At 31.2% G+C, this 21,849-nt stretch overlaps 2 protein-coding genes across 3 annotated transcripts; both read left to right on the top strand.

Moving 5' to 3' along the window:
• The first annotated feature begins 1,553 nt into the window (after nucleotides 1–1,553).
• Nucleotides 1,554–6,590, top strand: LOC146884761 (uncharacterized). The gene is made up of 8 exons (XM_085676019.1): nucleotides 1,554–1,959; nucleotides 2,176–2,608; nucleotides 2,682–4,295; nucleotides 4,485–4,705; nucleotides 4,779–4,997; nucleotides 5,070–5,557; nucleotides 5,642–5,930; nucleotides 6,013–6,590. The coding sequence occupies exons 1-8, from the start codon at nucleotides 1,554–1,556 to the stop codon at nucleotides 6,588–6,590; spliced, it is 4,248 nt and encodes a 1,415-aa protein (XP_085532145.1).
• An 8,613-nt stretch (nucleotides 6,591–15,203) lies between these two features.
• On the top strand, nucleotides 15,204–21,599 carry LOC114192103 (putative E3 ubiquitin-protein ligase BAH1-like 1). Of its 2 annotated transcripts, XM_028081686.2 has the most exons (6): nucleotides 15,204–15,457; nucleotides 15,852–16,096; nucleotides 16,205–16,459; nucleotides 18,783–18,920; nucleotides 19,632–19,690; nucleotides 21,149–21,599. In XM_028081686.2, the coding sequence occupies exons 1-6, from the start codon at nucleotides 15,307–15,309 to the stop codon at nucleotides 21,252–21,254; spliced, it is 954 nt and encodes a 317-aa protein (XP_027937487.2). In that variant the 5' UTR covers nucleotides 15,204–15,306; the 3' UTR covers nucleotides 21,255–21,599. The 2 variants fall into 2 exon arrangements, with proteins under 2 accessions (XP_027937487.2, XP_085532396.1); XM_085676270.1 differs by lacking the exon at nucleotides 21,149–21,599 and having other exon boundaries at nucleotides 19,632–19,889.
• The last annotated feature ends 250 nt before the right edge of the window (nucleotides 21,600–21,849 follow it).

Genomic DNA, 21,849 nt, shown 5'->3' with positions numbered 1-21,849 from the left:
AGGCAATGGAACTTGCTGAATTTGGTGATAATGCAGCATGCGACTTATCTGCTGATACTGATAGTTCATTAGTAAGTATATAAGTACATACATTTAGTGTCTTAATTTTACTGGACAGTTTAAAGATGTAATTTGACTAAACATATGATTCATTGCAGATGTGCCTTTCTAGGACTGCTGATCTTGATCCGGATGTTGTTTTATGTGTGACGCCCAGAAAAGATCTTTGCACTACCAGTAACAATGAAGACATACAGTATATTCCAGAAAATTTCATGGATTTTGATCTTTTGGAGGACCTGCCATTAGCCCAATTGTCAGCTACAAAGACAATGAAGACTATCAAGAAGGAGAAATGATATTTAATTTATGAAAGCTATGGAAATTATTGTAGTAAATGTTGGTTAAGACTTTATGTTAGTTTCCTTACAAATGTTTTGGCTCCTTCAAAGGATGCATTCGTTGATCCTGTTTTGATAAATTGTACTATGGAACCTTCTTTGATATTTTAAAGAGTTTTGGTTGTGATTACGTTGAAGAAAGTTTGAACACTTTTTGTATGTTGTGACCTTGAAATATTTAATTCATAAATCATGACATGTATATTAATATTAAACATTGAGGTCTATTATAAAAAAAAATTGTAACCGTCCAGAGGTTTATGTGTTTATAGTCAGAATTCAAGATGTTATCCATTGTTTTAAGTATACTACCATAATCAGAATTAAAGAAGACTAGCATCACACGGTGTTATTAATATTCTTTTAAGTATACTACCATGATACGCGTTGATACATGATCATTTTGTTACATTCGAACCTATGCATTCAGTTTAACATTTTCATATATTTTTTATAACATCTTATCTGGATTGATTAGACATGCATTTAATAAAGATACGTTAAAGTTTATAGAGCAGTAGGATATCATAATTCATTAAAGCAATCATCAGACCCACATTTATTAAAGCCAAAGACGTGCAATAGTTAAAGTTGATGGTACGATATTGTATTCTATTAAACCAATTCATTTGATAATTGTTTCCTGCGCTACAAGCAATGTGTAAGAGCAATGTGTATGTACAATATTATGTATAATATAATGAAATGTAATTGTATAAAGCTGGTAGATTAGACACATTAGGATGAAAAGACTTGCATTTAAGAACCCGAAATCATGCTTCGCATTGACATGACTTTATAGTGGTGTTCATTTTGGCGATAAAAATTTCACGAGTCATCTATCCAGTATCATGCAACTGCCAAAATTTTTAGATTAGTTTATGTTAACACAACCTTTAATGGTTAAGTAGATGAGAATTTGGTAAATCAAATATGTTCTAAATAGTTGAAGCACAAGATACTATTATTATTCATTAATTGGAATTGTTTCATTTATCTGTTCACAAAGCAGTATTATGAACTATATCTGTAATGTTTTCAAAATTTTGTGTAGAAGTTTTTCTATGATCTTCAAATATAACCTTTATATATTATGCAAATGTTTTTAGTTTCCAAATAATTATCATTGTGTGTTGTGTTTAATGTAGAATGATGGCCGATGAAAATAGAGTCTGCAGTTCAAGTGCAAGAATAAAAAGAAAACTCATAATGCAGGAGAAGAGGATGAAAGCTACATACAAAAATCAGAAGCGCGTTGAAAACAAAATGCCAAATCGTACCCCATTAGCAGATGTAACAACTTATTTTGTTAATCAAGATACATTGCATATGGAATCACAACTTCGATCTTCTGATATTAGATTCAGGAATGTTCAAAGAAATGTTATAGGCTCACGAAAGAAGCCTCAAAGTTTGCTTGACAAGTTTGAAGGCACTGTGAATAATGCGACTAACATATGTCAAGGGAATATACCAAGTCAATCATTTGTATTGGAAGATGTTGATGAACTAGAATCATATTCAGATGAGTCTGAATCGCTTGGTCAAACAATAGAAGGTAATTTTATTTTGAAATGAAATTAACAGTTCATCATTATTATTGATATGTTGATCATAATTAATTAAGCAGTCATTGATGAAGTAGATGATAGGAACCATCAAAGCATGGAGACTAATGCAAGATAAGTAATCTACGAAGTTTTTGATCAACATAATTGTTATGATATATGAGAATTTCAACTAATAATTATATTAATTTCCAAATTGTATGCAGATATAGGAGATCCAATCTATGTTTGTCAGCATTGCAATGCATATATGTGGTATCAAGAACGCATTGACAAATCTCATCATATGATTAATCCGAACTTTCAGCTATGTTGCTCAAACGAAAAAGTTGAATTGCCAATGTTGAAAAAACCCCCGGATGAGCTAAGTCAACTTTTATTTCAATCAGATTCAAAACAGAGCAGAACTTATCAGAAGAATATCAGAACATACAACATGATGTTTGCATTTACATCACCTGGAGCAAAAATTGACAATAAATACAACAATGGAGGTGGTCCACCAAATTTGAGAATCCAAGGACAATCATGCCACAGAATTGGTAGTCTTCTTCCACCAATTGGGCAACAGCCAAAGTTTGCTCAATTATATATTTATGATACTGGAAACGAGATACACAACAAAATTCAATCTCTAAGGTACAATTCATTCGTCTAAACAATTGTTATTATATTATGTAGCATGTTTGTATTGATCTGAAATTCAATGTAGGAACAACAATGATATTGATGCTGAAATTGTTAGAACATTAACAAACATGCTAGATAAGTACAATGTCCACGCTAAATCTTTTCGTATGGCAAGGGACAAATATGCGGAGCAGCCATGTCATGATCTTAAATTGAAACTTATTGCTGATAGGCAAAACGATGGACGTATATACAACATCCCCACCATTTCAGAGGTTGCTACATTAATAGTAGGAGATGTTGACACTGCATCTCCTAGGGATATTATTATGGAAAGCAGAACAGGAAAATTACAAAGAATAAACGAGTTGCACACAAGCTACTTGGGATATCAGTATCCGCTGCTGTTTCCCTTTGGTGAAGATGGATATAGGCATGATATTAGTCATCGTGATTCTTTGGCACTCAAACGTAACCGCTTAACAATTAGGGAATGGTTTTGTTTCAGAATTCAAACCCGACAATGTGAGCCAATGACCATTCTTAGATCAAGAAGATTATTCCAACAATTTGTTGTAGATGGATATACAATGATTGAGTCTGAAAGACTATCATTCATCAGAAACAATCAGTCCAAGCTCAGGGTTGACAAATACAGTAACCTCTGCGAACCAAGCAATGAGAGCTACACAGAAGCTTCACAGAAAGGAAAACGTTTTGTGCTTCCATCTAGCTTTGTCGGTGGTAGGAGATTTATGGATCAATTATATTTTGATGGGATGGCAATATGTGGTCATGTAGGATTTCCAGATCTTTTTGTAACTTTTACTTGCAATCCAAAATGGCCAGAGATTTGCAGAATATTGAACCCTTTAAAATTAACTCCTTCAGATAGTATTGAATTCCAAAAACGTAGTTTGCCACATGCTCATTTGTTGTTATTTTTGCATTCATCAAGCAAGTACCCGACAGCCATGGATATTGACAAAGTAATCTCAGCTGAAATACCATGTGCCAAAGAAGATACAGAATTGTATAACTGTGTAAAAGAACATATGATTCACGGCCCATGTGGAATCTCTAAGACATCATCTCCATGCATGAAAAATGGATCATGTTCTCGATTTTATCCAAAGAAATTTGAAGATACTACAACAATTTTAGAAGATGGTTTTCCTCATTATCGCAGAAGAAACAATGGTCTTAGCATTGTGAAGAATGATATTGCACTAGACAATCGATTTGTGGTTCCTTACAATCCTACAATATTAGTCAAATATCAGGCTCATGTCAATGTAGAATGGTGCAACCGTTCTAATTCAATCAAGTACTTATTTAAGTACATCAATAAGGGTTATGATAGAATTACTGCTGCCATTGTTTCTAATGAGAAGCAAGGTTTTTCAACTGATATTCCAAGGGATGAAATCAAACAATATATTGATTGTAGATATATTTCTCCATGCGAAGCATGTTGGAGAATATTTTCATTTCCAATTCATGGAAGAAATCCAACTGTTGAACGATTGTTTTTTCATCTACCAGGCGAGCAATTAGTGTACTTCAAGGATGATGATGACATTGATGATATCATGGCAAAACCGACAGTTAGGGAGTCCATGTTCACCAGTTGGATGGAGTGCAACAAGAAATATTCAGATGCAAGGGAACTAACATATCCACAATTTGTTACTAAGTATGTGTATAATAAGAATCAAAGGTGTTGGAAACTAAGGAAAAAAGGAAATACCATTGGAAGACTTATTTAGGTTCCCCCAGCAACTGGTGAACTTTTCTACCTAAGGAGGATGCTAACAATTGTTAAAGGTCCAATATCCTACATAGATCTGCGAACTGTTGAAAGCATAACTTATCCTACATTTAGAGAAGCATGTGAAGCTTCTGGATTTTTGGCAGATGATAGAGAATACATCGAAGCTATCAAGGAAGCCAATGAATGGGGATCTAGAAACTTCTTGAGGAGATTATTCGTAACTATGCTCATGTCAAATAGTATCAACAAACTTGAAGAGGTTTGGAAGAAAACATGGGAAATGCTTTCTGATGGAATTCTATATAATGAAAGAATTATTGCACGAAATCCAGGTGAAATAGTTTTTAACAATATTAATGTCAATTTTGAATATGAAACTATGTTAACTCATGTTATTTGTTGCAGCCCTCAACCTGAATTTTGAACTATTGAAAAATTTGACTTTGATTGAAATTGAGAAGCTTTTACAGAACAATAGGAGATCATTAAAGGAATTTCCCTCCATGCCTTATCCTAATGATTTTGCAGTAAATTACTGTGGCAACCGATTAGTGTATGCTGAACTTGATTATAACAAGGATGATGAACTACGTATCTTTGAATCAAATTTTAGCAGTATGACAGGTAAGTCATTTATTCGTAATATTTTTGCAACACAAGTCATTGCTATTTATCTAAATTATTATTGATATGCAGATGAACAAAGACATATTTTCCAAAAGATTATAAATGCGGTGCATGATGAAAAAGGGGGCATGTTCTTTTTATATGGATATGGAGGAACAGGAAAAACATTTATGTGGAACACATTATCTTCTGCTCTTCGTTCTGAAGGAAAAATAGTTCTAACAGTTGCATCAAGTGGTATAGCGTCTTTGTTATTGCCTGGAGGTAGAACAGCTCATTCAAAATTTAAAATTCCAGTCTCAACACTTGAACACTCTGTCTGCAACATTACAAAAGGTAGTGAACTATCAGATTTGATGAAATTGGCAAACCTCATAATTTGGGATGAAGCACCAATGGCACACAAGTTTTGTTTTGAGGCACTAGATCGAACTTTAAAAGATATCATGAAAGAACACAACAAATCAGATTTCGTTTTTGGTGGCAAAGTAATAGTATTTGGAGGGGATTTTAGACAAATTCTTCCTGTTATCCCTCGAGGAAGCAGGTCTGATATTGTTCATGCAACAATCAACTCATCTTATCTTTGGGAGCATTGCCAGATTCTAAACTTGACCAAAAACATGTGACTGTTACAGCAGGGATTGCACAGCTCTACTGTTGCTGAAATTGAAGAGTTTTCTTCCTGGATAATAAAAATTGGTGATGGTTCACTGAATGAACCTAATGACGGCTTAGTAGATATAGAAATCCCTCCAGAATTTCTAATCAAAAACTACAAAGACCCTATCCAAGCTATAATCAATAGCACTTATCCACAATTACACCAAAAATTCAATGATGAGATGTTTTTGATATCACGAGCTATTCTAGCCAGTCGAATTGAAACAGTGGATGAAATCAATAAATCTGTTCTGGATTCTATTCCAGGTGATGCTTAACTCATACTTATCATTTTTTCATACATTTGTCATATTTTAAAAGTCTAACAACTGTTATTGATAAAATTTAGGTGAAGTAAAAGAGTACCTCAGCGCAGACTGTATTGATACTTCAGATACCATGGACGTTGATGTATATGACGGTATTACACCAGAATTTTTAAATTCATTGAGAACATCAGGATTACCAAATCATAGTATAAAACTAAAAGTTGGGACACCAATAATGCTTTTGAGAAATTTAGATCAATCTGAAGGTCTCTGTAATGGAAGTAGATTAGTAGTTACCAGACTAGCAAAGCATGTAATTAGTGCAAAAATTATAACTGGGAAAAACAAAGGAACAGAAGTTTACATCCCGCGTATGTCTATGTCTCCATCTCAGTCACCATGGCCATTCAAGATGATTAGAGGACAATTCCTAATCATGCTATCCTATGCTATGACCATAAACAAATCTCAAGGTCAGTCTTTAGATTGTGTTGGATTGTATCTGCCTACACCAGTTTTTAGTCATGGTCAGTTATATGTTGCAGCTTTCAGAGTTAAAAGCAAGTATGAATTAAAGATTTTAATCCATGACACCGAGAATAAGCCTTTGACTGCTACCACAAATGTAGTTTTTAAAGAAGTTTTCAACAATGTGTAATGAACGATTACATACCTGATCTTTTTTTGGCTAGCCATGCATATGTGGAATAGTTACAGAGTAAGAATGCTTAACTGATATTCTTAAATATGATGTGTTGGCGTAATGTATAAGTTTTTTGTCATAATAACTTGCAGTAATAAATGAATATGTGGTACTTTGATGTTATCCCTTGCATTTATCATGTCTGAACTGACAATTACATTATGGTAAATTCGTATTGGGCATAGTGCATTAAATATGCAAACTGCCATTGACCAACAAGAAAACAAGAATTAATTATATGCGCAGATAATATTCTGAAATAACTGCTAGGTTCATATAGCAATTCCTTATATAGAATATTGTTTTGCAGCCATATAATTAGCCCAATTGATATTAAATCTCTTACTTGACACACCACCTTAAATATGTAGTTAACCTCCCACAATTGTCAGTTTAATCATGTTTTGAACCCCAACAAGACCTTGCAACGTCATACGAGCAGCCCAAGTAATACTGAATATTTAACTAAACACACTACCATAATTATCAAACGCACATCCCAGATGTCTGATATTATTAATCAAATATGCTGATGCAAATGAAGATCCGTGTTCATTTATTAACAACTATCCATACTATATTAAATATAACAAATTATGAACATTACATTTATTTATAAAATTGACTTTTTTAACATAAATAAGTAATATTATATACAAACGAATATAGAAATTATTTTGTTTTTTTATTAACGTAATATTAGAGTAAGAGTTATATTGTTATTTATGTTATTTATAAGTAACAGTTATAAAGGTAAATAATGTTATTTATAAAATCGTATTACCAATAAGAATACTAAGGTTTAAATATAGTTTTACTAATTATAAAATAATTTCATATTTGGTAATAATACTTTATATTTATTCAAAGTTTTCGCTAATTTCAATTTATATTAATTTAAATTTTAAACTTAATCAAAAAATGTAGATAACGAAAGTTGAAACTTGGTATAGTAATCCCAAGAGACATGTACATATTTATCATTAAGTAGATATAGTCAATATAATAGTCAATATAAATAAGCAGTTTTATATCAACATTCCAAAATACATTAATGTTGATATACTAAATATCTAACATAAACTTAAACTATATATTCCAAAATTCATAAAAAAGAAACTTAAACTAAGTGTTTGTAGGTTGTACATAATACTTTGACAGACAAAATATTCAAAACATTACAATAAGCTAATTCTTCAATATATGGATTACGCCCTTTTCTTCATCCTCCACAACAAATCTTATCCGATCACCAGCAGCCAATCCGTTTTCTTTGCAAAACTTCTTCCAACCACAGGTCAAGTAACACTCATACGAACTTCTGCCCGTCCAACGTATCTTACAGTCCCAGAATTGAGATTGGTCATTCGTCAGTTTGTAGCTCTTGCGTCCCTTGATCAAGCATTCTTTTGCAAATTTGGAATCCAGATACTACATTCGAAAAAAACATGTTAATGCATCATAGATATGAATTCAAGTATAAAACCAGGATTATACATATCTGTCTTACCAAAGAAGATGCTTTAACATCATAATTGCTTAATACTTTCTCAAAATCAGGAGTAGCAACTGGAACTTGGGTGTTTGCAGCACTGCCCGAATCTCTGTTATAATCCATTTCTACTCCTTCAGCCGAGAATATCCTATGAAGAAATACATTTTTTCCTACATAGTTTAAATGTAAGTAACACGGACCAGTCAACCCATAATATGGAATGTACCTACTAAAACCAAACAGAACCATCCTTAAAGACTCATCTGTATCGACATATATTTCAAACATCTTTGACAGAAGGTCATACAACTTGACCGCGTAATTAAACACAAGTTTATCCCGACAGAATATTTGGAAGTAATCTGGGACAGTAATCAACATCTACGACAACAATCAAGACATGAACTATATTAGAATCAATGCCATACAAATGCAACTGTAAATGTAATAACAATGGATTAATATTGCATACCGTGGCTGGGATAAACTGCACCCTAAACGCTTGGAAAAACCTTATTAAAGACAAAGGGTTACATCCAAGAGAATTCTTTGCTGTACCAGGGTAGTCAAACTCCGTCCAGTCCAAATCAAAAAGCCTTATACGAAAAAACCGGTCTCCACAGTAAACAGTACACACATAATAAACATCGTTGACGTTATAAAAAGACCGAATGCTTTGGACACCACGAAACTGTCTCTGACCCAAAAGACCGTCCTCAAACTCTATATTTATTGTATTTCCTTTCGGATCGCTAAAGAAGTTGGTCCCCAGCAGTAGCATTTTACCCCATTGCTCATAAAAACCAACTTCGAACTCCAGACATTCCTAACATATACGAAAGCAGAAGCATTCATAAAAATGAAAACTTTGAACACAAAATTGTACAAACACTTCAACCACAACACCATCGTACAAAAAAATATTAACTTTACGCCAGAACCTAGGTATTCCTATCCAAAAAACGAAACTTTAAATAAACGAAACAAAATAATGCACCAACCTCTACGGGCTCCATCACCGTCACTGAGTTTTGGTAAAAGTTTGTGAAGCTCATGGCCCTTGATGAAGACATTTTAACGTTTGGAGGCTGCTGCAACTGCGACAGGGATAATGGTTTCTTTCTTCGTTTCTGACCAAAGACAGGGATGATGGTTTCTTTCTTCTTTCTGACCAAACACACGCACACTGATCCAACTTACCATTTAAAGCCACAAAACGTAACGACTGAACGAAATAAAACCCCCTGACGAAACCAATCAACGTGCAAAAAAAATATCCCCACGACAAGACATGAAATAAGTTGATTTTGCCGCCATCTTTTCGTATTCTGAGAGATATATTACATTTATTTTAATGATATTAAATTAGTAGTAAAAACGTTTACCATACCACTTTAATAATGTACTGCTAGGTTAAACAAGAAACCAAAATACCAAAACATAAAACAATTAACTGAAATTGACCTTAAATTCAAATCAATTGTCAAATTAATAAATCAATAAGAGAATAATATTACAAATATAACAACACTAATATATAACTGTAATTAATTGTAGGAAATTATTTCAAAATTATATTTATTTAAGGAATATAATTATTACATATTGTTTATAACCATGTAAATATAAATATAAATTTCTTTTTAAAAAATAACTTTTAAATCTAACAAGAAAATCCAAAACAAATAAATTAACACCTGTTTTTTACTCTTTAATCTTCACCAAAACTCTAAACTTATTATCACAAACAACGTTCTGTAATTAAATTTCTAAAAAAATTAAACTGACATTTCATAATCCAAACAAAATAACAATCTATATCATCACAAATAAATTATTCCAAATTACTCAAAAACACATAACATATAACACATAATACATATCAATAATTAATTATACGTAAATATATAATTACATAATCGTTAGATGAATTTGTTGTTTGAATATTTTTAAATTCACAATTAAAACATCTATAACTTTTAAATTAAATTATTGATTTATTGATAATAATATTAAATCTGTTTTCTAAACAAAAATTTTAAAAAACAAAAACACGACCCGTGCGTACGCACGGGTCTCATGCTAGTTTTTATTAATGATTAATCTTAAAGTAAACTCCCTTAAAATAAATTCTAAAAGTTTGTGAAAAAAGTTGAGGCTTGAGAAAGAGAAAAAGACTTCAAGATACTACGAGTCTCCTATCAATTTTACTCTCTTGACAACCAGAACTAGTTTATTCTTTTAACTCATTCAATATATACTTATCTTTAGTAGTGTTTTATATATTGTAATTTTTTATTTCATATAAAAATATAAAGATATGTTAACTAGAAAATTTGATTTATTTTCAAAATTAAAAATATAAGACAAATTATAGGTTTGGAAAATGATAAACCCAATTGACATTATTAATTATAAAAAAAGAATATACTTTTTTCCAAATGCATATATAGCTTACATAATAATATTAACAATTTCAGTGTCAATTGTTTCAATCGAAGGAGTTTCTCAAAGCTAAAAATAATAAAAACTTATTTAAGATCAACAATGTCTCAAAAAAGATTAAATGGATTAGCCATATTATCATCTATTGAAAAAACAATGTAAAATAAAATTAATTATGATAATTTCATAAATAATTTTGCATCAAAAAAAGTTTTAAAAAAAGTTTTAAATAAAAGGCCTCACTTTTTAAGTTTGTTTTAAGCCTCTCAAACTCTTGAGTCGCCCGTAGTTTATGCCATATGGAAGACACAAAGCAATGTGTAAGCTTTGCTTCAAATTTATTAAGAAGCATATGTGTGAAAAATAATCAAATAATAATAATAATAATAATAATAATAATAATAATAATATAGAGATAGATGATGATTGATAAAGTCAAACAATTCTTATAATAAAAAATAAAAATATAAGATAAAATTATAAATGAGGAAATGATTAGAAAGAGTTTGGGTCGAGGCATGCAAAATATTGTCCTTGGAGGGAAAACACTCCTAGTTCACAAGGCAAGACAAAATATTATATATTTTTCTCCCAAAATACAACAACTTATCATATCGATTGAGTGTAGTAGGGGATATTTGAAGCTTATGAACATCAATATTTTAAAAGACAATATAGAATAAAAGACAAAAAATAACTTTATGTAAAGTGTTATTTTGTTATGCATTTTTTGCCTTGAAATAGGTAGTATTTATAAGTACAAGAGAGTATAATAGAATTTTTTTTAATAAATCTAATTAAATAAAATAAGTATTAATAAAGTTAAAAGAGATAACATTTACCCATAAATTTAATAGTTCATACAAACCTCAATAGTTTTAGGATAACTTATTTATTTAAAAATTATATTAAATATTTCTAACCATCCCCATATAATTTAAAAAATAAAATAAAATAAAATATATCATCTTTCAAAACAAAATAATATATTTTAGTGTAAAAAACTTTCCGAGTTCGAACCTTACACGTAGTGCTTATAAACTTCCACATGACAAAATGTAGAAACTTAATTCTCTTGAGCTACTCCCCCTATAATAGGGTATTTAGTAAATAATATATACAATATCGATGTTTATTGTAGGTTCTAATTAAGCAATGGTTGCACGTTGCAACCTTATGCAAGTATCTTGTTTCATAAGTGTCACTTAGAGACTTGTCCATGTCTCACAATGATGGCCCCGCATCACACTCACTAGGTAAATGCTTAAAAGGTGGTTTATGACTCAGACCCTGAAATAATTGTATTTCCACAATTTATAGTACACATTTCATCAAATTAATTGGTGTACTTTAGTTAGCAACAACTTCATTATTACTCATTAAACGCCATGGATGTCTATTGTTGCAACTAATTTATGAATTTTAATCTCATTCTCCTCGACTGCTCAAGTACTTGTTGATGCATCAACCCTTTTCTAAGGGGATTCGCAATGTTTTTTCTTTTAACTTGACAAAGTAAAAATTAATAAGAATACCTTGAGTAATTATGAGTTTCTAATAAATTTACGTCTGAGCCTTCTTTTTTACATTAACATTTTTGTTATAAATTTTATATATAGCAACTTAATGGTCACAATGCTTTGAAAGGTATATGTTTATTCAATGTTAGTTCCAAAGACACGTTTGAAGCGTGGTAGGCCTATTGGTTCCAAAGATAAAAACTCATGAATGAGAAAGGGAGCTAAAATACAAAATGACCTAATCGAAAAGGTTGAAATCCCAAAAGATTCATTTGACATAATTAATGGTTCGGTTCCAGAAAAACCTCAGATACCTAAAATGTTGAAAATGATGAGATCTCAATAAATTATGTCATGAATCATATAATATGGAACCAAAATGAAGTTAACATTGACGAAACTTTTACTTGTAACATAACGATGAATGCTATTAATGACAATGAGGATCAATAAGTAATGATCATTGAAGATTGTCGACAAAGAAAAGATTGACCAAAATGAAAATATGCAAAGAAGCATAATTATATTTGCTTGCTAAACGAAAGGTTTTGGACGTATAGTTCACACACCTGAAGTTGTGAAACTCGTTGGGTACATATGAATTTTTGCGGAAAAATCAAATTAAGAATGATGAAATTGTTAGATACAAAGCACAATTGGTTGCTCAAGGTTGTTCACAAAACCTTGTATTGATTTATGAAAAAATATATCCACAAGTATTGGATGCAACAACATTGCAATATTCGATTATCCTAGTTGCACAACAAGGTTTGCATTTACATCTAATGGATGATGTTACAACCTATTTGTACGGTTCTTTTGAGAATGAGAATCATATTTATATGAAAACCCCTAAAGGATTTTATTTGCTCAACAAGACAAATTCTAAAGAGGGTTATTCAATAAAATTGAACATGTTCTTTTATTGCTTAAAGCAATCAGGACGTGTGTGACATAAATCGTCTTATTGAGTACTTATTAAAAGAAGGATATAGAAATGATCTTATGTGTTCTTGTATTTATATGAAAATATCCAAAAATGAATTTGCCATAATTATTGTTTACGTAAATGACATAAGCATTATTAGAACTCCTAATGAGCTCACAAAGGCAATTGATTGCTTAAAGAAAGAATTTGAGATGAAGGATCTTGAAAAGGCAAAATTTTTGTTTGAGATTACAAATTGAGTATTTAAACAAATGTGTTTTTTATACATCAAGAGACTTATATAATTAAGGTGCGTAAAATGTTCTAAATGGACAAGTCATAAACATTATGCACTCTAATAGTTGTGAGGTCGTTAGATATTGATAAATGCTCTTCTTATACCTCAAGAAAATTATGAAGATCTTCTTGGTCCAAAAGCACCATATCTTAGTGTCATATAGAAACACTAATGTATCTTGCTAATTATACTCGATATGATATTACATATGCTATAAATTTGTTAAGTAAAATATAGTTCTTCAACTACAAGAAGAAAATGGTTTGGAGTTAAATATATATTTCGTTACCATTAAGGGTACTACGAATATGAGCTTATTCCATCCAAATGATTCAGAATCAAACCTAATGGGTTATGTATATGCATGCTATTTTACATATTCTAACAATGTCACAATGGTTTATCACAAACAAGATGCTTGTTCACATGTGGTAGCACAATGATTTCATGATGTATATGAAACAAACCATAGTAGCAACATCGTAAAATCATACAAAATTACGAGGAAAGTTGTGAATATATTTGGTTAAGTTCTATAATTCAACACGTGCAAGAAACTTGTGGCTATCTCCGACAAAGATGGAATCAACAACCATATATAAAGACAATAGTGTATTGTTCAATTGAAAGGATGATATAAATATCCAAAAAATTCATTCATGTGAAAATCTAGCAGGTCTATTTATAAAATCTTTGTCAAGAAGAACTTTTGAGCAAATGATTCACAAGTTCGGACTTCATCACATTAACGATATAAGTTTACATGAGGGGGAAAAATAGAATATATGATGAAAAATATTATATTAAAGAATACAATGTTGTACTCTTTTTTCTTCACTAAGTTTTTTATCCCAAAGAGTTTTCCTAGTAAGGTTTTAACGAAACACATTTTTTTATCAATGGACACTCAAGGAAGAGTGTTATGAATTATTGATTTGATACATTTACATTGATACTCATATGATTTATTACTCTTTATGTAAATATTTGTATTAACTAAGTTGATTTGTTTCCTTTATGGGTTACATGTTGTATCTATAAGTATGACTCTTCCTATCAATAATAATACACAGAGATGAGTTGCTTCCTATTCTCTCATTCTCTAATTGTTTTTTCTCTTCTCTTATATCTATTATTCTCTATATGTTATTTACTTTATTTCATAACAAAATCATTTAAATAAGTATTTTTTATTACATACCGAATAATCAATGTATTTTTTTTTATAATAATAATATTAATAACAAGTAAATTTAATTTTTTTATTTATTCGTTAAATAAAAATAATTGATTTGTTTTATTTATTTAATAAAATAAATAATTGATAATCTTTTTATTTTAAAATAATTAAATAACATTTCTTTTTAAAAACAATAATTGCATAATTTTTTAATATTATTTTATAAAAGTATATATATTGTAAATTGTATTTTTTAATATTATTATTTTATTTTTATTATAATTATAAAATTAAACATAAATATTTTTTATAAGATTATTGTAAGTAGTTTTTATTGTTTTTAAGTCGTTTTATAGTTAAAAGAAAATAACTAAGTTTAAGAAAACCACAAAAAAAAACCTGTTAAATTTAAAAAAGTAATCAACAAAACTGATAAAATATTTTTTTTAATCTAAAAATAATTATTTAAAAAGTGAAATTGAAAAACAGATGTAGTAAAATAAAATATATAAATAATTACTTCCTTATGAAAAGTAATAAAATGATAAATTATATATAATTTAATATAATAAAAATTTGAATAATAGATTGGTCACCTTCATCTGGTACGCGGTCAAATCGTTAAGAAATGACCACTCGTTGGTTGCGATTCAACCTTCTCCTCGTTCCTTCTTTCACTCATTACGCTTTCTCTGTTTCTCTGTTTCTTTGTTTGTTTTGTAATGATTAATTGATTAGTTATAATAATAAAATTATAATCATAGATTAGATTGATTGATCAATCCATAGATGTTTCGAAGAAAGCATGAAGTTCTGCAAGACCTACCAGCGATACATGCAAGGGCATGACCACAAGCTCCCTGCTGTTGGCTTCAAGAAGCTCAAAAAAACCATGAAAAGGTGCAGAAGAGCCTCCACACCCACTTGCCCCAATCATTGCCCTGATCATTGCCCAGGTCATCTTTTATATAATATTCAACCACTCTGTTGCCTGAAAATCTATTACTCATATGTCAACATTGATTATCTCAACAAGAATAGTTATTTATAGGGAATGGCGAATAATTCATGTAGGTTAATTTTACAATTTTGTTTCTAGTGATATTTATGATGATGATTTGTATAGTTTATAATTTATGATTTTGTTTTGAGTAACGTCGAAGATGTATGTTCTTTGTTCTTAATTTGGATTCAAGAACTGTAGTTGTGTAGTTAGATGATCGTGTTTAGTTTTTGTGCGTTATAAGATGATAGCAATATATTAAAGGAACGATATCTCTTTGCGGAGGGTTTAAACCTTTCAATATCTTCAGCAATCAACTAACTTGATTAATTTAATTAATTATTCAGTGTGCGATGGGACCTTTTTCCCTTCCCTTCTCAATGAGATGTCAGACATAGTAGGGTGCTTTAACCAGCGAGCGCAGAAATTGCTGGAAGTGCATCTTGCTTCTGGCTTCAGAAAATACTTTCTCATGTTGAAAGGAAAAATGCATAGGAATCATACTGCTCTAATCGAAGAAGGCAAAGATCTAGTCATATATGCACTCATAAATGCCATAGCAATTCGAAAAATATTAAAGAAATATGACAAGGTGTGTCTAGATATCAAGTTTTTCCCGTGTTAGTTTAAGTTTTTAGTTTTGACAATCCATTCTAAGCCGTGTGTTTAATTTATATTCTCAACACTACTATGACTGCAGATTCATTATTCCAAGCAAGGCCAATTATTCAAGTCGAAAGTCCAGACCATGCACAAGGAAATTCTTCAGAGTCCTTGGCTTTCTGAGCTTATTGCCTTACACATTAACTTGAGGGAAACAAAAGCCAAGTCAAGGGAGGCATCTGCACTGTTTCATGGATGTTATCTCACATTCAAGGATGGAAAACCATCACTTACTTGTGAGCTCTTTGATTCCTTCAAAATTGACATTAACCTAACATGCTCCATATGCTTGGTAAGTTACTTGTTTTCATTTGTTGGGTGAATTTCTCATTTTATGTGCATTGAACCCACATTGTACGTTTTCACTTGGATTGCACGTATATTGTCAGGTTGTCTGTTTGAAGATTACTGCTGCTCAGATGCAAGTAGGATCTAATCAATTTAAAGGGTGTTCATGAAAATCTGAACAGAACATAGCCTTTTTGTTTCCACCATGAAAGAAAAACTACAAGAATAAGTTTTCAGGTAACAATAAATTGAAAATACCGCAACCAAGGAAAGGGTAAAAAGAAAACCTACCCACCATGTCTGCAGTGTATGGTAGAATGGGTCACCCTCCATTTGTAGGCATGATGCAAAATGTAGCACGTGTAAATGACTTCAAAATGTAGCAAAACTTCAACAACAAGAAGCATATGCTCAAGTTGCTAATCAAGAGTAGTAGGGGGATCAACTCATTGTTGCTATGTGTTTCTCGAGTAGTGATTCAAGTGAAGTTGGTTAATTATAGTGGTTGCATTAATCACATGACCTATGATAAGGAGTTGTTCAAGGAATTAAATGCAAAAAACTTCAAAAGTTAGAATTGGAAATGGCAAACATGAGCTGTCAAAGGAAAAAGTATGGTTGTAATTGAAAGTTGTCCAGTTGTCTTGAAATAAATTTATCTCGGAAGTTCTTTATGTTCAAAAAATTGACCAAAATCGATTGAGTGTTGGTCAATTGATGGAGAAGGATTACAAAATTTATTTCGAAGATAAAAATCTTTGATAAAATATGCATCTAGTTAAGAAATATTCAAGGTCAAGATGAGAGTAAAGAGATTAACATTTATTGGAGGAAGAACATGTTGTTTTTCCTTTCTAGGTAGTGTCATAAAGATATGGCACAAAAGGCTTGGTCACTATCATCATCAAGCATTGTTATTGCTCCAAACAAAAACAATTAGTGAAGGTCCCTAATTTTGGATATCATCTTCCTCATTGCCAAGCATGTCAATTTGGAAAGTAGCACTGGAAACCTTTCTGAAAACAACTTAAAGGGCAACATAGAAGCTTCAATTGATCCATACTGATTTATGTGGACCACAAAGAACACCATCTTTCATAGGTAGTCTTTATTGTCTCCATTGATGATTTTGCAAGATTTTGCCCGATTCTTTTCTTAAAATTCAAGTAAGAAGTGGCTAGAGTCTTAAAAAATTCATGAATATGGTGGAAAATCAAAGTTGTTGCACCATTCAAGTTTTACAATCAGATAATGAAAAAGAGTACGAGAGAATTCAATTCATTATGTGAGGATGCTAGCATAGAAACAAGTTCATTGCTCCATACACTCCACAATAAAATGGAGTTAGTGAGAGAATAAACAGATACATTTCCATAATGGTAAGATGCATGTTACAAGAGACATGAAAAGCACCTTGGGATATTACTTTAGTCTTGGATATGGAGTTCAAAGAAACAAGAAATAGTAGCTCAATCCAGTGATGAAACCGAGTTTATTGTTTCAACTAATGCTATTAATAAAGCCTTGTGGTTGAGGAAGAAATTGAGTGATCTTAATCTTGAGCAAAAAGAAGACGCTATGATCATTGTTGACAATCAAGCTGTACTAGCTATTTCTCACAACCTAGTATTCCATGAGAAACTAGAGTTTTTTCTTTTGAAAAGAACAAAGGGATGGTATTGTAACTCTTGTATATTGCAAAACAGAGGAGCAAATAGCTTATATCTTACTACCAGCAAACAAGTTTCAAATTCTGAAAATGAAACTTAGTGTTTGCAGTCTCTAAAGCAAGGTGGAGTGTGTTAGTGCTATCTTTAGGACTGCTACTACTTTACAATAATCAATTTATTTATGTTTTGAATAAGTCATAGTCAGTTTGCTTAATTTGAGGAGTTGGATAGGTTTCAGTTTTTTTCTAAGTCTCTTTAACTGCTGCCTCTTTAAAAATTTTGCTGTTAGTGGCCAATTATTGTAAAGGCTTTGTATGTACATTTTGAATCAATTAATATCTCATTTTATTGGCCATTAGTATCTCTCGCCTCCGTATATCTCTATTACTTTCCGTTGAAACTTATTTTTCTCTTCATAATATTATCTTTGCTTTTCTGCTGCAATTTCACATGACCAACACACACCTCCATCATATATTGCTCAATGTTTTCCAAGCAAATTGCCCTAATGCACTTGACTCTGGTTTAGGATCGCTTTGACAACATCACCTTAGTTTCTTCACATCAATATGCTTTCTCTGCATGAAAGATTCTTGTTTGGTTATACAATCCTTCACTATTTCTCTTTATAATTTTCATATGACTCTTGATTGACAGGATACAGTGTTTGATCCAGTTTCTCTGGCGTGTGGCCACATTTTCTGCTACACCTGCGCTTGCTTAGCTGCATCAGTTACCATTGTCGATGGACTTAAGGCAGCAAAGTCCAAAGCAAAATGTGCTCTATGCCGACAGGTAATCAATCGGATTGATAAGAATTAAGGTCTCCCACAACTTGTTAGAGCATTCTACTAAAGAGATGATTGATCTGATTTACTTCTATTACTTTTCTATTAATTGATACATATGATACCCACCTAAATAACTTGTAAATTCACCCTTTTTGTGACTGAGGTTTTATTTTAATTATATGACTCAATGACCAATAAGATTACAGTGCCAAATTAGCTGTTTTTTATAACCATATCTGCTGTACATGAGTCGTTTTCACTTTAGTATACTCTTTCTCAAGCGGAAAAACTTTAACTACCACTACTCAGTTTGTTGGATATTTTGAAGGGGATACACCAAGAAGATTCAACTCAAATGAATTATGATCAAACTCAGAGATTTTTACTCCACTTATAAACCAAAACTTTAAGAGAACAAATCTCTGAGTCTCTTTCGTTATATAATTCAATTTTCTAAGTTGTACTCAATGTGAGATTTTACACTTGCAGTCCTAGCTTTTTAATTGACTTCTTCTACGATGGAAACTTTAGATCCAGAATATTCTAAGTAGCTCTTCTTTAATTCCTCAATTTCTTTACTTTGATATTCTGGCAATTGAAAATTTGCAGCTTAGAGGATTAACTGTTCAAACTTATTTCTGGATATTAAATGCTGACCAATTTTTGAAACTGTTAGATGACTTGCAACTTACACTTTTTATATTGCTGACTGCAGCAAGGAGTTTTCGAAGATGCTGTACACTTGGAAGAATTGAATATTCTGCTAGGTCGAAGGTACGAGGTTATTCATAAAACCGGATATTATCTTGAAGTGTTAGAGACGTATATTTATTGTGTCATTCTAGTTCTAGTATTTATGATTTATATTTTTATTGTTGATTAATACTATCCACAGAAGATTGTTACTATAGTTATTGTGATTTGCTATCAATCAGCAATTATAATATTATCTATTAATTATCTGACAATTAAATATTCAATTAATCTGTTGAAACAAGTTATAGAATTATGATACAATTGGTCTTGTGAAGGGATGGTCAATTATAAAAGAAAAAAAAATCCTTTCCTACTGTTATGGGATTATAAATTTGTTATCCCATTATGCAAATAATCAAAAAACTTTAAGAAAAGGAATTTTATGAATGTATAACATTTTTCAATGGAGAACGTGAATTCAGATTAGCGTCTAAACTTTTTCCTTGTTATCATATGTTATAACTGTATCTACATGTATGTATATATTCAATATGATTAAATTTATCAAATGGTGCACAAGGTGAAATATTTCTCTCCATTTATCAACATATGAAGCCACCGAAGATTGACCACGCAACGGAAGATTGTTTTTCTTGTTTTTCTTAAGAATATACATCCTTAAAGAACTTCTTGAGGGCGTCAAAATGAGTCACATTTTCGGCCTTCTTCCCTTGGAAATTAAATTTCTTAGCACCTTTATTACCAAAAGTAGAAGCTGGATGCTAAGTCGTGGATTTTTTTCATTAATTCCTCTCGTGAGTGATTGTAGCAATAAGTTCATCGTTTGAAATTTCAATCCTTGTGTCAATGCTTGCAAAATACTTACAAATTATCCTTAAACAATATTTCAGGGGCTCCACAATTTGTGCCAACTTTTCCTGTCGTCTTCCCTTTCAAATTAAATTGCTTAGAAACCCTTTTACCGTTAAAGTATTACTTTTGGACTCACGTATTGAATTTAATCATATTGACTGCATACACGTATATGTGCAAAGCATGTGTAAACATAATTAAAAAATTTAGGCGATAACCTGAATTTGCTTTCGCCAATGGGGCACGGCTTACGTTGATAGAACTAATTTTCTTCTTAGAGTGCTCTGTCCATTTCCTAGAAAATCCCTTTGCTAAAGTAGAATTAATCAATTCGCTTAGTGAAACAACAAATTTATAATCTCTTATCAGTAAGTAGGAACATCTGAATAGTTTAGTTTCTTATAATTGACCAACCCATCATAATATTAGTTTTATTATAATCTCAAATTATTTAAATATTTTAGATTATTGAGTGAAAAGACAATATTACAATTAGTGGTGGAAATCAATCCAGAGTTATTATTTTAGAAGTTATTCTACTAGCAAATGAGATCGGAAGGACATGTCATGTGCCCAAGGGATGGATGTAAAAATCTGCATCGAGTGTGTACCACTATTATTTTGCATTTCTCTTGATCTTAACAAAACTCAATATTTTTACAGATGCAAAGAGTACTGGGAGCAAAGGCTTCGGATGGAGAGAATAGAGAGGGTTAAGCAAGTGAAGGAGCACTGGCAAACGCAGTGTAGGGAGTTCGTCGGCATCTAAAAGTAAATACAAACAATTATTCACTTTCTCTTCTTCGATTTCCTTATTCATAGCATTTCTTCCTACCTTATATCACCGATTACATATCCCATTTTTCTTTGTTCCTACCAAACTCTGTTCAATGTAAGTCTAATGTAAGTATGATGGTCTCTCTAGTTTAGGAAACACTACTATGACCATTTACATGGTAGGAACTAAAACTAAAGCATTTCTTTGATTTTGTATCTTAGTAGTGGCACTACTAAGAAGTGTTATTGGTATAGTCCATGTACCTCAACTCTGCTCAGTGTAAAGGATAATGCATTCTATAGCTATTATTAATGGCACTTTACTTACAAAGAAAAATTTGTTGTCACTCTTTTTACTTGCAGTTGAAGCTTGTGAGTGGTAAACCCGAGGTTATAATACAGGGGAGGAGGTTGTTAATTCATAAATTAAATGACCTTTTACATTATTTGCAAAACAATTTCTTTAATCAAATATTATCATATTCAATTATTTTTTAAAAAAAAACACTGGCATGCCCTCCTCCGTTGAATCATGAAATGAGGTAAAATGATGTCCAATCTTGAATGCAATGGATAGAAGAATGTCA

The sequence above is a fragment of the Vigna unguiculata genome, chromosome 7 (genome assembly GCF_037176805.1).
Source record: "Vigna unguiculata cultivar grain cowpea cultivar isolate G323 ecotype 2 chromosome 7, ASM3717680v1, whole genome shotgun sequence".
Classification (NCBI taxonomy): domain Eukaryota; kingdom Viridiplantae; phylum Streptophyta; class Magnoliopsida; order Fabales; family Fabaceae; genus Vigna; species Vigna unguiculata.
Note: the sequence above shows the minus strand (reverse complement) of the source record. Positions and strands in the feature narration are given on the sequence as shown.

Coding starts and splice junctions, on each gene's coding strand:
- LOC114192103 (XM_085676270.1), top strand. CDS start 15,307: ATGAAGTTCTGCAAGACCTACCAGCGATACATGCAAGGGCATGACCAC. Junction 15,458..15,851: donor TTGCCCTGATCATTGCCCAG/GTCATCTTTTAT, acceptor TTAATTATTCAG/TGTGCGATGGGACCTTTTTC. Junction 16,097..16,204: donor TATTAAAGAAATATGACAAG/GTGTGTCTAGAT, acceptor CTATGACTGCAG/ATTCATTATTCCAAGCAAGG.
- LOC146884761 (XM_085676019.1), top strand. CDS start 1,554: ATGGCCGATGAAAATAGAGTCTGCAGTTCAAGTGCAAGAATAAAAAGA. Junction 4,296..4,484: donor TATCCACAATTTGTTACTAA/GTATGTGTATAA, acceptor TCCTACATTTAG/AGAAGCATGTGAAGCTTCTG. Junction 4,998..5,069: donor AAATTTTAGCAGTATGACAG/GTAAGTCATTTA, acceptor ATTGATATGCAG/ATGAACAAAGACATATTTTC.